Consider the following 13,739-nt stretch of genomic DNA (forward strand, 5'->3'; position numbering starts at 1 on the left):
ATCTGTGCTGCAATATTTTTATGTCAATTGAGGGTCAGGTAGCTACTTGTCTAACCCCAATTTTATATCACTAAGGGGTAAACAATTTGTTATTTTAAGTAAGTTTAGCACACATAAAAAGTGCCATTTTGATGGTCCTCGAGAAGGAAGTCTTCTATCCACAGAAGGTACAGCCTTCCCCAGAATGTCCTAATGTGTCTCAGTCTTCACACTGGGGTACATCTTCAAATGATGAGAAGAGAATGAAGTCTCTTTGGTCCTTTGGAACATTGACTTCTTCTGAAACTTCCAAAAGTGTTGTCTTTTTGTGATATAGATGCATATGTACAAGGAAGTAATTTAAACTTAATGTTGTTTGTCTGACATTTTTTTTAAAGATGACTTTGGCAATATTTGTAATGGTAGAGGAAAAAAATTCAAAAGAGGAAAGTAATTTAAGACTCCAATGTTTCCTGTAACAAATAGGTTTGCAATTTTTTAAATAAATAATAGTTATGTGGCTCAATAAGAAAGTATTATTACAGTTTTCCAGCATGTACCATTTTGGCTTGTGTTTACATTAACATACCCAATTTGAGACACCAGTGTTTAGAGCCAGGGGACTGGAAGTGAGGAACTCCTAAGTTCCTGGCTCTCCCACTGACTTGCTATGTGACCTTGGGCATGGTCACTAAATGTGTCTCAATTTCCCCATCTGCAAAATTTGGCTTATGATACTGACCTCACAGGAAGGTTACGATAATTAACTAATAATATTAATGAAGTGCTTCAAAATGGAAAGCTCAGAGGTCCTAATTGGTGTTTTAGGAATGGAATGAACATGCTTGGTTCCTAAACAAATATATAGTTACTGTAAGCCACCTTAAACTCCTACTGCCAATATCCAGTCTTGTTTATTATAATTATTACATGTTTACACTGCATATTTTCCACCAGTGATTACACATTTCCTATTGTATTAACTTGAAACTAAACCACTGAAATAGCCCTGATCATTATTTTTATATATAAAAATAAACATGAATGTTGACAGGCTGGAGTTTATTTCCTTTTAATTGAATATGCAAACATAGGTGCTAGAACTAGGGGTGCTGCAGGATCCCCTGGCTTGAAGTTGTTTCCATTATATGCAGGGTTTACAGTTTGGTTTAATGGCTCTCAGCACCCTCACTAGAAAAATTGTTCCAGCACCCCGTATGCAGTTTCGAGGGGGGAATGAGCTGGAACAAGTGGAAATTCCCCTAGAATTCCACTTGATGTGGCTTCTGCAAGTTGCAGTAGAAAGATCCGTCAGACCCCTTGCTCAGTTCCATAACCTAGAAAGGTCCCCCCACTGCTCATTGGAAGGGCTACAGTACTAGTCAATTGTTTGCAGGATGGTTTTAGAAGTTGGGCTCTTACAGGTACATGTTTCCTCTGGATTGCGGGTGATTTGAAGGAGAGCTGCTGGGTACAAGTCTGGCATAGTCTCTCGCCTCGTGGTGCTGCTGTTTGATTGGGGATAACCAATCTGCTCCCTGAACCTCTTCTTCCCTAGTTTCCCCCATCTTCTTCTGTCCTTCTCTCCGCACCCACCCAACCTAACAACCCACGTGGCTGAGGGCAAGGTGAGGGCAGCGGCGCTTCTACTGCCCAGCATCGCCAGAGTTGTGAGCATGCGTAATAACACCGGCGGCTTCTGGAGTTACCGCGCATGCTCTGTTGTGGCGCATGCCCAGTAGCTCCGAAGGAAGTTTGGCCCATTGGGGTGCCGCGCTGCCGCGGCGATGACAGTGCCGGTGAACCTGCGGGAGCTGCTGCTGGCTGGGGGCGGCGGCGCGGAGGGGAGCGGCGGGACGGGCGCCCCGGCCCCGGCCCCCGCCGAGGAGGAGGTGTGTGTGGTGGGCATCTTCGGCAAGACGGCCCTGCAGCTGAGCTCCGAGAAGGCGGCGCTGGTGAGCACCGTGTGCGACCGGCAGGTCTTCCCCCTCTTCCAGCGGGAGAGCGCGGGGCCCGGCGGGGCCGAGCCCAAGGATGGCGGGGAGCCCGCGGCCGGAGAGGGGGAGCCCGCCGCCCAGGACTACAACCTGCTGCAGGCCTACTACAGCCAGGAGAGCAAGGTGCTGTACCTGGTGCTCACCTCCATCTGCGACACCCCCCAGCTGCTGCAGGCCTGCAGGGACCTCAGCGCCGGGGACGCCAGGGTGCCGGGGCTCGGCCACCCTCCGGGCGCCCCGCTGCCCCATGCCGAGGCCCATGAGTTCTGGAAGCACCAGGAGAAGCTGCACTGCCTGAGCCTTCTCTACCTCTTCTCCGTCTGCCACATCCTGCTGATGGTGCACCCCACCTGCTCCTTCGACATCACCTATGACCGTGTCTTCAGGGCCCTGGATGGGCTGAGGCAGAAGGTGCTGCCCTCCCTCAAGGCCGCCATCAAGGACTGCCCGGTTGGCAAGGAGTGGAAGCTCAACTGCAGGCCGTGCCCGCCCCGCCTCCTCTTCCTCTTCCAGCTTAATGGGGCCTTGAAGGTGGACCCCCCACCAGGCAGGGGGCAAGACCTCTGCGGCCAGCTGGAGAAGCCCCCACCCAAGAAGCATTCACCCAAGAGGAGGTTGCAGCATGCCCTGGAGGACCAGATCTACCGCATCTTCCGTAAGAGTCGGGTGCTGACCAACCAGAGCATCAACTGCCTTTTCACTGTGCCTGCTAACCAGGCCTTTGTCTACATTGTGGCTGGTGGGGCCCAGGATGGAGAGGACCCGGTGGCCATGCTGCTGGAGCAGCTCAGGAGCAACTGCACGATGAAAGAGACAGATTCCTTGCTGGCACCCACCTTGGCGGGGCCCAGGAGATATCAGATGATGAGACATGGCAGGCAGCAGCTGTCCTTCCATGTTGAGAGTAGCAGTAGCAGCTCCAGCTCCTCTGGGCAGTTGGTGGACTGCACCCTCAAGGAGTTCCTATGGCAACATGTAGAGCTGGTGCTAAGCAAGAAAGGCTTTGATGATAGTGTGGGGAGAAACCCTCAGCCCTCTCACTTTGAGCTTCCTACATATCAGAAGTGGGTTGCTGCAGCTCAGAAATTGTATGAAGTGGCTATTGAGGGGAAAGATGACGACCCAGCTTCCCTCACTGGGGAACTGACCTCCAAAATTATGGGAAGCATCAAAGTCTTGGAGGGGTACCTAGATATAGACACCAAGTTTTCTGAAAACCGTTGCCAAAAGGCTCTCCCCATGGCCCACAGTGCCTACCAGTCCAACCTGCCCCACAATTACACTATGACAGTTCATAAGAATCAGCTCGCACAAGCCTTGCGTGTGTACAGCCAGCATGCCCGGGGACCAGCCTTTCACAAGTATGCCATGCAACTTCATGAAGACTGTTACAAGTTCTGGAGCAACGGGCATCAGCTGTGCGAGGAGCGAAGTTTAACTGATCAGCACTGTGTGCATAAATTTCACTTACTCCCAAAATCAGGTAACTAAGCTCAGTTGCGTTAGGATCCTTTTGCAGTTTACGTTTACAAGTTTTAAGCCATAAAATGTTTTCCTATCTGACTGGCCACTGAATTTTAAAACTGGCTTTATTTTAAAAGAAATACTATTAGGTACAGTAGATCATAGACTCTAAAAATAGGTCTTGTGTCTAATGTTAATCTTTATGAAAAGTGCAGGAATGATGGGTTTAGATTCCATTTCTCTGTTTATTGAAGGGATAGTTATAGCAAAGGCTGTGTTGCAGCATTCACTTAATTATCCCTACTGATGTGCCCACTCCTGATTGGGAGTGTCCACTCCCAGGAATTGAAAATAGTTGAGTTTCCATGGTCAGTTCAGTCCTTGCTGTCTGTGCAGAGACTGCCAGTTGTGGTGGTGTGTGCAATGTGTATACGTGGGATGGGACCACCAAACTCATTTCACAGAGGACAGAACACAGTAATCAGATGGTGGTAACAGGTGTATTAGAACTAGTAATCTAGAGGTTAAAGACTCCATACCCTATTCTCAGTCCCTTGTGTCATCACTTGCCCCCCCCAAATGTAACTTTGATTTAGAACCCCTCCCCCCAAAAAACTAATTGCTACTTGGTGTGAATAAGGGTTGCAGGATTGGACTCATTAATTACTTGGGTTCTCTCCATGCTAGTTGGACATATGTCCTTAGAATCCTAGAATATCAGGATTGGAAGGGTCCTCAGGAGGTCATCTAGTCCAACCCCCTGCTCAAAGCAGGACCAAGCCCCAACTAAATCATCCCAGCCAGGGCTTTGTCAAGCCTGACCTTAAAAACCTCTAAAGAAGGAGATTCCACCACCTCCCTAGATAACCCGTTCCAGTGCTTCACCACCCTCCTAGTGAAAAAGTTTTTCCTAATATCCAACCTAAACCTCCCCCACTGCAACTTGAGACCATTACTCCTTGTTCTGTCATCTGCTACCACTGAGAACAGTCTAGATCCATCCTCTTTGGAACCCCCTTTCAGGTAGTTGAAAGCAGCTATCAAATCCCCCCTCATTCTTCTCTTCTGCAGACTAAACAATCCCAGTTCCCTCAGCCTCTTCTCATAAATCATGTGCTCCAGCCCCCTAATCATTTTTGTTGCCCTCCGCTGGACTCTTTCCAATTTTTCCACATCCTTCTTGTAGTATGGGGCCCAAAATTGGACACAGTACTCCAGATGAGGCCTCACCAACATCGAATAGAAGGGAATGATCACGTCCCTCGATCTGCTGGCAATGCCCCTACTTATACAGCCCAAAATGCCGTTAGCCTTCTTGGCAACAAGGGCACACTGTTGACTCATATCCAGCTTAGAAAGATGGTTTCCTAGGGAGGTGCAAATGCTATTTTAAAATAGAGCCTTACTGTGCAAGGAATATATATAAATAGCCAGAAGAACCATTTGTCCTTTCAAGCAAGAACTGGTAAGTGTCATGGTTAAGGCCTAGGTGCACCTTTGACCTGTCTGAGTGCATCCCCTCACATGTGTTCTCTTGCTTTCACCTGGTAAAAGGACAACACAATTTTCACACTCTTAGATCTGATCACTGGGCTACAGCACACTGTGTACCACCCATGATTACTCTGCAGGCCTGACTGAGCACCAGTGGTTAACACAGTGACCCAAAACAGCCTCTTCAAAACAACGTATTGTTTTATCTTAACAGTAGGAACAAGGCATAACAAGAAAAAAGGATTTCAACACAATAAAAGGTCTATATGCATATTTGCCTTACTTAAAGGTTTAGTAGTCCTAGTTAATCCCTGACCCCTTTGCCTCTAGGGATTGGGGTTCAGTCTACTCCCCAGCAGTCTTTGTCTCACTTTTTCCTATCCTTCAGGGACCATCTTCTTATCCATCCAAACTTCACTGTTCCAGTTTCCTTTGCTTGGATCCCCCATGGGGACTCCCAAGCCAGATTGTTGAAATCAGCTTGGTCAGAGGTAAAATGTAAAGTAAATGGTAGTTGCATTGTCTTTTAAATAGTGATAAATGGGGGGCTATCTATCCTCTGCTTAAATTAACCCCTTGCAGTCATATAGCAAACACAATAACAATCAAATGGTGGAACATAATTTATTACATAGCAGCTCCACATCCTGCACAATAAGCAATTGGCAAGAAAGGCAGCTCAGTGTGTACAAAGGGCCTTTGTAACTGGTTGTATAACAAACACAAGGAAAGGGTTTGGCAATTTTGGAAAGTAATTTGGGGGGAAGTATGAGGGATCATTGCAGAAGAGGGTTGAAGATAGCCAAATTATACAAGAATCTCTCCAGATGGGGTGAAGCAAACACCAATTAATCTTGTTACTTTTTCAGGGGAAAAACCAGAGCCAGATAGAAACCCTCCAGTGTTGTATCACAACAGCCGGGCTCGCTCCACTGGTGCCTGTAACTGTGGGAGGAAACAAGCACCCCGGGATGATCCCTTTGATATCAAAGCAGCCAATTATGACTTCTATCAGGTAATCATTAGCTTTCCATTTTTGCTTCAAAGGAAAATATTATTTATTAAGCCATAGCTATGCTTGTGCTATACAAACAAGGCACAGCTTATCCTGAAGAGTCCAAAAAAAAAGTTAAGAGGTGACTTGATTGTGGTCTATAAATGTCTATGGGGGGGGAAGAGAAAAAGTGATTGGAAGCGGAAGCTAGCCAAATTCTGACTAAAAATAAGGGGCATATTTTTAATAGCAAGGGTAATTAACCATTGGAATAATTTGCCTGGGGATGTGGTGGATCCTCAGTCACTTGACACCTGTAAATCAAGACTGGATATCTTTCTAAATATATATTTTATAGTTTTAACAGACGTTATGGGCTTGATGCAGGAATTACTGGGTGAGATTCTGTGTCTTGTGTTATGCTAGATGATCATAATGCTCCCTTCAGGCTTCAAAATCGGAGCCTAGGTCTGAGACAGACAAAACAGTGCAGACACAACTAGTACCTAGTGTTCCAATAAGAGTTAGAGCTGGCATGGGAGTACTGCATAGCCTTTTTTAAAATGGTCTTTGCGTTAGTTTATGTTAAGGAGGGATTTGATGGAAGAAAATGAGTCCTCTGACCACAAGGCGAGAGAGAGACCTAAGTGAAAAGGGGGCATGGGAGAAAGAAGAGAGTTTTAGGCTATTTAAATATTACTTTTTTCTTATCCTGCTCCTGTAAGACCCAAGCAGCTTTTACTCCTATTGCCTTAACAGCAGTTGAGTACTCAGTACCTTGCAGGATCAGACCCAAGCCATCTGAATAGCTTGGTGAACAACCTATTCATTTTCCATGAAAGCAGTAAACTATGGGCTTTTCTACAATCACAAATTTGTACCACTTTGACTATACTAGGATAGTTAAAGCAGTACTATTCCGTACCTTCCAGGTGCTTATATTGGTGTAGCTTATAAGGGAAGGTGTAAGGCACCTTTATACCAATATAACTGCATCCTCACTAGGGATTGCACTGATCTTTAACTGTTTGTGTAGAAAATCATACCCCTAACCAAAATAGTTATACTAGTACAAAAACAGTGTGTGGACCAGGCCTAAGCATAACAGTTATGTGCATAGTGTCTGTAGTTCATTCAGAAGTGCACTGGTTCCCACTTCACCAAAAGAGAGCCTCTAAATATTTGCTTGAAGCTAGATTGCCTTGCCTTGTTAATACTATAGCTTATTCTATTAAACTGCATTCAGTTAGTTTTGTGATTCAGAGCTATGTGAACATTGAGATTACAGATGACAAGTTAACTGTGTTCCATCTTTCACAGCTGCTGGAAGAGAAATGTTGTGGGAAACTGGACCACATCAACTTCCCGATATTTCAGCCGAGTACACCTGATCCAGCACCAGCCAAGGATGAGACCTCACCTGCCCCTCCAGAAGGAGAAGCTGAGAAACTTAAAGAAAAAGAGCCTCAAACCCAGGGAGAGAGCACCAGCCTGAGCTTAGCCCTTAGTTTGGGTCAATCGACGGATAGCCTGGGCACCTACCCAGCTGATCCTCAAGGTGGAGGAGACAATGCAGAGGCTCACGGGCAAGCATCAGAGTCTAAAAGCGAGAAGAGGCCAAGCTTGGTAGATCGCCAGGCATCCACTGTTGAGTATCTTCCTGGCATGCTCCATTCTAATTGCCCTAAGGGCCTTCTTCCCAAATTCTCTAGCTGGTCACTGGTCAAACTTGGCCCTGCTAAGGCTTATAACTTCCACACAGGCTTAGACCAACAGGGCTTCATCCCAGGAACAAACTACTTAATGCCTTGGGACATTGTCATCAGGACAAGAGCTGAAGATGAGGGAGATCTAGACACTAATTCCTGGCCTGCTCCTAATAAAGCTGTTCCTGGGAAACGAAGTGCAGTTGTAATGGGAAGAGGAAGGAGGAGAGATGACATAGCTCGAGCCTTTGTTGGATTTGAATATGAAGACGCTCGTGGTCGGAGGTTCATGTGTTCAGGGCCTGAGAAAGTCATGAAGGTGATGGGTGGTGGGCCAAAAGAATCTGCTATAAAAGCCCTTAATTCTGATATGCCCTTATACATCCTCTCATCAACTCAGGGACGAGGACTTAAACCATATTATGCTCAGTTTATAAGACTCTTTGTTGTGGTGCCAGATGCTCCACTGCAGATAATACTGACACCTCAGGTAAGAAATTAAAAATACAATCTAGCTACCTGTAAGTGACTGTAGGAACTGCAAAATGTAACTCTAAAAAGTGTATTAACACTTATTGTGGGACACACAAAGGAATGTAGGATCCTTCATCGTTGAGGGGGTAAGAGGAGATAATCCAAGAAGTTCCTTCCAACCTGAACCAGGATTTAATTACAGACACTCCCCGTTCCGGAACGCCTTGCGTAAGTCAAATTTTGAGTAAGTCAGGAACGTATACCTGACAATTATGTTGCGCGCCCCCCACCCCCAAAAATAAAATAAAATATATGGAACTTTTTCCGTAAGTGCGGATTTGCGTAAGTCAGGTTTGCGTAACCCGGGGAGTGTCTGTAATGTTCTTTAGGTCAATCCAAATTGGTATTGGCCAAAAGTTGTTGGATTGTTGCCACCAAACCCATTTCTCATAGGCCAGTTTTAGTTCAGAAATTCTCAGCAGACAGACGACATGTAAACCACCACCTCATTGGGAATGCTCCTTGATATTTTCAGCCAAGGACTGAATGGGGAATGAAGATAAGTCTCTTCTCATTCCTTAGGGAGAGTCCCTGCAGATCAGGTTTGAGTACAATGGTGGTGTGGGGAAGTTTGCCGTGTAGTTGCAAATGCTGTACGTGTTCTGTAAGCAAATATTTCTTCAGTCACCAAGACTGTTATGACTTTAGCATTTGTTAGCATAACTTTCTTCTTAATACACATTTTATCACAGATGACATAGTGGGGTTCCAATAGGTTGAAAAGACATTTTAAATAATATGCCACAAAAAATGCATCAGAATAACCTGCCTTTTTAAAAATAACTACTGAGCAATGGGAACATAAATTAAAATGTCTTCACAGAAAAATGGTGATTCATGGCTAAGTTGGATTTTTATCTTCAATTCTCTGAACTCTGGGGACAGAGAATCTGTAGAATGAAAAAGAAGTAATTTTCATCTATTTCTAGATGCTGGGAAAAGGAAATTGATATTTGATATATGTGCCCACTTACTTTTTTTTTTTAAGTAATGAAATATGAACAAGATGTGTTTTCCAATAGTACTCTGTCATGGAATAATCTTACCATTTATATAGCACTTCGTAAAATATGGCAAAAAATTTTCATTTGTTGGTACCGAAAGTAAATAATACAGCACCACTGAAATGCAGCCAGCACACAGTATGTTTATATCAGTTGTGGGGAGAAACCATCTACTCCCCTAAAGTGCCCTGGGATCATTCATATACCCGTGTTCAAAAGAGATTAATTCAAACTTGAACAGAAAAGTGCTTCTAGAATGATCTGGGGAATGGGAAGCCTATATCATATGAGGAGACTAAAAGGTGTCTTGTTTAGTCTAGCAAAATGAAGGCTGAGAGGAAATATGATTGCTGTCTATAATTGCATTGGGCATGGGCATCAGGGATGGAGAAGAGCTATTTGAGAGAGATAGGTTGGAAATTTAGAAGGTTTCTGATCAGAGGAGTGAGGTCCTAGAACAGCCTTCCAATAGGAATAATGGGGGCAAACAACCTATCTAATTTTAAGATGGAGCTTGATAAGTTTAAGAATGGAATTGTATGACTGATTTGCCTGTGATAGCAAGGGACACTGGACTCAGTGTCTCAAGAGGTCCCTTCCAGTGCTATATTCCTACAAAGCAAACAGAACCTGTTTTAGAGGAGACTTTAAAGACCCACATACTAAATTGTTTTTTGTTTTGCAAATTCAAGCAGGAGTAGTAATGATTAAAGCTACACACAGCAGTGAAATGGCACCAATTACATACACGAAATGCAGTAACTTCACTTCAGTGGTTAAGATTCAGTTTTGTAGTCTAACCTTTCAGACCCGCATTTAACTTCCATGAGTTTTGCCTGTGTATGAGCTGCAAGATCAGGCCCTAATGGTGATATTTCAAAATTCCCCTTTAGGGTTGAATGTGGATGAAATGGCAAGGAAAAAGCTAAATCAACTAGTGATACTTATGCCCATAAGTGATATGATTTCTAAGGCCCTTGTCCACCCTGTGAAAATCTAATATGCCTAAGGAAAAAATTACACCACATCAGTTCTTGACCTGGTTAAGACACCGCTCAGTCTTCTAGTGCAGTTGATAAACAATATTTTAAGTGCTCTTGAATCACGTTACGGTCCTGAAAAATCCAAGGTGGTAGAACAATTTGAGTCACAGTTGAAGCAGTGTATTCTTGTCTGCACTACACGGATGCAACTGGGTCCCTAAATGTAGATTTTTTTTTTTTTTTTGGTAGTGTGAAACAGGGCCTTCGTGATCTGATGCCAAATCTGCTATCTTAAGTTCAGCATCTTGATCACACTGGGGTTTGAAACTTATTTCCTTTCTGGCAAGAACAGCATTTAAACACTGTCTTCTAAAAATGCACTAAAGTGGCTTCAAACCGCATTTTAGTAGAGACTTAATAGACCAGTGTGGATTTAGTTATTTGAGAGGGTTTTATTCCAATAGTTTGCTGATTTTATCTTTTAAAGCACTTAACATATTTCCTACTCTGTTGTTTTTTTCAGGTTCAACCAGGGCCTCCGCCTTGCCCTGTATTTTACCCTGAGAAACAGGAAATAACCCTCCCGCCTGATGGACTGTGGGTGCTGCGATTCCCTTACGCTTATGTGACAGAACGTGGACCCTGTTTTCCTCCTAAAGAAAACCAGCAGTTAATGAGTTATAAGGTTGTTCGAGGAATACTAAAAGCCATTACACAATAAGAATTATTCTGGTACATTGGTCCTGGTTTAAGGTGACTTGTTTTTTCAATCCAAATTATGGATTTTGATTCCTGACTGTTGATACTTAAATAGTAATCACTGCTTGGTATAGTGAAACCACTGCGTGTAAAGTGAATAGGGTCCAGATTCAGAATAAAGATCTGAGTATCAAAGTGGAGAAAGGAACATGGCAACTTTCTCTGTGTCCATAAGAAATCAGCTCCTACGCCTGAGTCAAGGTTAGGTGTGCTTAAAAAAAAAAAAAAAAAAATACAAAATACTGACAACTGAAACCCATTCTAAAACAAGTTTAAAAATTAAAAAACAAACAAAAAAGCCCTAGTAGCATATAACAAAAGGTTAGAATTTCTCCCAGTTTGCACTACTATGGCAATTAAAGCAATTAAAAATATGTCTACATTTGTGGATCAGACAACCAGATCTTGTTTTTCAATTAAAGCACAGAACTGGAATTGTGATAAGTGGGTTCTTTTCCCTTCCAATTATTTGCCATGGGAAATTACTCAAATGTCTGCTTCATTTTCTGAACTATAAGATGCGGATAATACCTCCCTTGCTTCTTGAGGGCTGCTATGTGACTTAATGCATGAAAGTTTAGAAAGTGCTTTGAGATCCTGGAGCAGAAGACTTAAGAAGGAGTCAGATTACTAAATTGTTCAAACTTCTTCATATAGCAATTGAATAGAGACACATCATTGAGAGAAGAATTTGCATACACAAACTGAAATGATGTTTAAACTGTTACTGGAAGAAGAGGAAAATTCCACTGGGACCAAAACAGCTGATAACAGTTGATGGTGTTTGTAAAATATCATATGTGAAAGGCACTTATGGAGTATAACACTTATGTACAAGAATACAGCTGTAGAAAGATTAGAGCAGCTGGCCCATTGGAAGGCTCTTCCATCTCAAATAACTCTGAAGTGAAGGGCTTGGTTTTCAGAGAGTCAATCTCATATTCAGATTGTGTATATGCTGTCATTGATCATAAATTACTGAACTTTAAAGAAAGGTAATCTGTTTCATTTGAGGAAGAATGTGGAGTGGAAATATCAAGGATAAAATGGTGCAGATTATGTTGTCTCTGTGGAATAACTATTTACCAAGTTTTTGCCATAATTGATAAACTCATAAATGATCAGTACATGAAGACGGGGTTTAGTGCAGTTTTACACACATTAAATGGCCAAATGCAGCTTGCTTCCAATTCAAGCAAAAGAACAATCAATCTTTCCTAAACTCTTAACAATTTCCTATCCAGTCTCCATTAATTTTAAATTTCTAATTGTCTGAAATCTATCAGACTTTTAGATCTTGATCCCACTTTTGGCCTTGGTATGTGGGAAGGTTTGCCTCTATCCTCTTTCAGGTGGTGTTGTGAGAGCTGGTGCACTTAAACTCCAGAATGAATTGAGGATTATGATAATGTAATAGGCACTGTAGGTCTCCCTCTATAAAATAAGCAAAACATTACACAAATTCCTGGGTTTATGGTGTTTATTGATCACACCTGGACTATCAGTCACATTGGTACTGTCCTCCAAAAAGGAAAGTTTAACAGAGACATTATTTTTGTTGATCCCAGAAACCATTCTTGCAATAATCTTTTAAGTATGATTTTATTTTAGATGGGGTTTTACAGTGCTGGTTATTAAACATCCATAGTGCTTTCCATAAGAAGAGGCATTCACAGGCACACGCAGTCAATTGTACTTCAGTCACTTGTTTTACACCAGTTGAATCACAAGCAATTGGCTGTTTCCAGGCTAGCCACTCTCTGCTGATTTACCCTGTGTCCATATTAGGGCTGCGTTAAACCCAGTGATGTGCATGTGACTGGCATCTTTAATCAAAACATTCTCAATCATCTCCATTTCTGTGCGGGTGCTACCTCTTCCATCCCAAGTAGGTTAAAGAGGTAGCACCTGTGGCTGCCTGGACGATGGGATGGGGGAGAATGTAAGGATGCCCATAGCCAGAGGTTTAAGGGCTGTGGGTGAAAAGTTATAAAACTTGACACAAATGCTTATATGCTGGGTGGGGGAAAGAGGTGATTCAAAGATATGCTGTGCCTAAACCACTGGAGAAAGCAGGAGAGGGTTTGAGGTTCCCCTCAGAGGCTGGGGGGAGGAAGCCTAGAGGAGCACCCCCTTCTGAGGTGAAATGGGGGCAAGCCCCTCATCTATGAGGGATGGGAAGGGGAATTCCTTCCATGGCATAAAGTTCCTCTGTGCTGGGTGACAGGGTTTAATCTTGCTATGGGGAAAGAAAGAGGTCTAAATGCTCTGAAGAAGGGAGGAAATAAATTAATTTGTCCTCCTTGGGGGAAGAGCCCTCTCAGGGAAGATAAAAGCTGAGGGGTTAATCCCATGTGTGCAATAGCAGAGTACAATCTGTGGGGAGGTGATTAATCCACCTCCTGGGATAGTGAGGGGGGATGAGGTTAATTTCCCTTCTCTGTGTGTGGGGCAGGGAATGACCTCAGGGAAGGTGAGACCCTGGAAAGGGGGACTAACCCCCCCCACGTGTATATGGCAGGGGGAGGGTTTAATCCCCCCTTGGAGTGGGGGGGGGGGGCTGAGTCCCCTGGGGGCAAGAAGGGGGGGTCAATTCCCCTCAAGGGGGGCTGAGCCCCCTGGGGGCTAGAAGAGGGGGGTGAGTCCTTGAGTGCAGGGGACTGGACTAGATGACCTCTCGCGCTCCCTTCCAGTTCTCTGATTCTATGAGCCCCCAAGTGTTAGAACTGGGTCAATTTCCCCTCAAGGGAGGGCCGAGCCCCCTTCTCGCGCGTGCGGCTGCGCGCCTGCGCTGTCCGTTCCCTCGCCCGGGTTGACGGGGGGGG

General features: G+C 44.1%; 1 protein-coding gene across 1 annotated transcript; it reads left to right on the forward strand.

The window, feature by feature from the left end:
* Nucleotides 1-1,710: 1,710 nt before the first annotated feature.
* Nucleotides 1,711-11,122, forward strand: SMG8 (SMG8 nonsense mediated mRNA decay factor). The gene is given in 5 exon segments (XM_065418308.1): nucleotides 1,711-1,746; nucleotides 1,749-3,459; nucleotides 5,804-5,949; nucleotides 7,249-8,124; nucleotides 10,679-11,122. Coding segments are annotated over 5 exon segments (2,967 nt in total). The 3' UTR covers nucleotides 10,877-11,122.
* The last annotated feature ends 2,617 nt before the right edge of the window (nucleotides 11,123-13,739 follow it).

This window comes from Emys orbicularis, chromosome 17, assembly GCF_028017835.1.
Source record: "Emys orbicularis isolate rEmyOrb1 chromosome 17, rEmyOrb1.hap1, whole genome shotgun sequence".
Taxonomy (NCBI): domain Eukaryota; kingdom Metazoa; phylum Chordata; order Testudines; family Emydidae; genus Emys; species Emys orbicularis.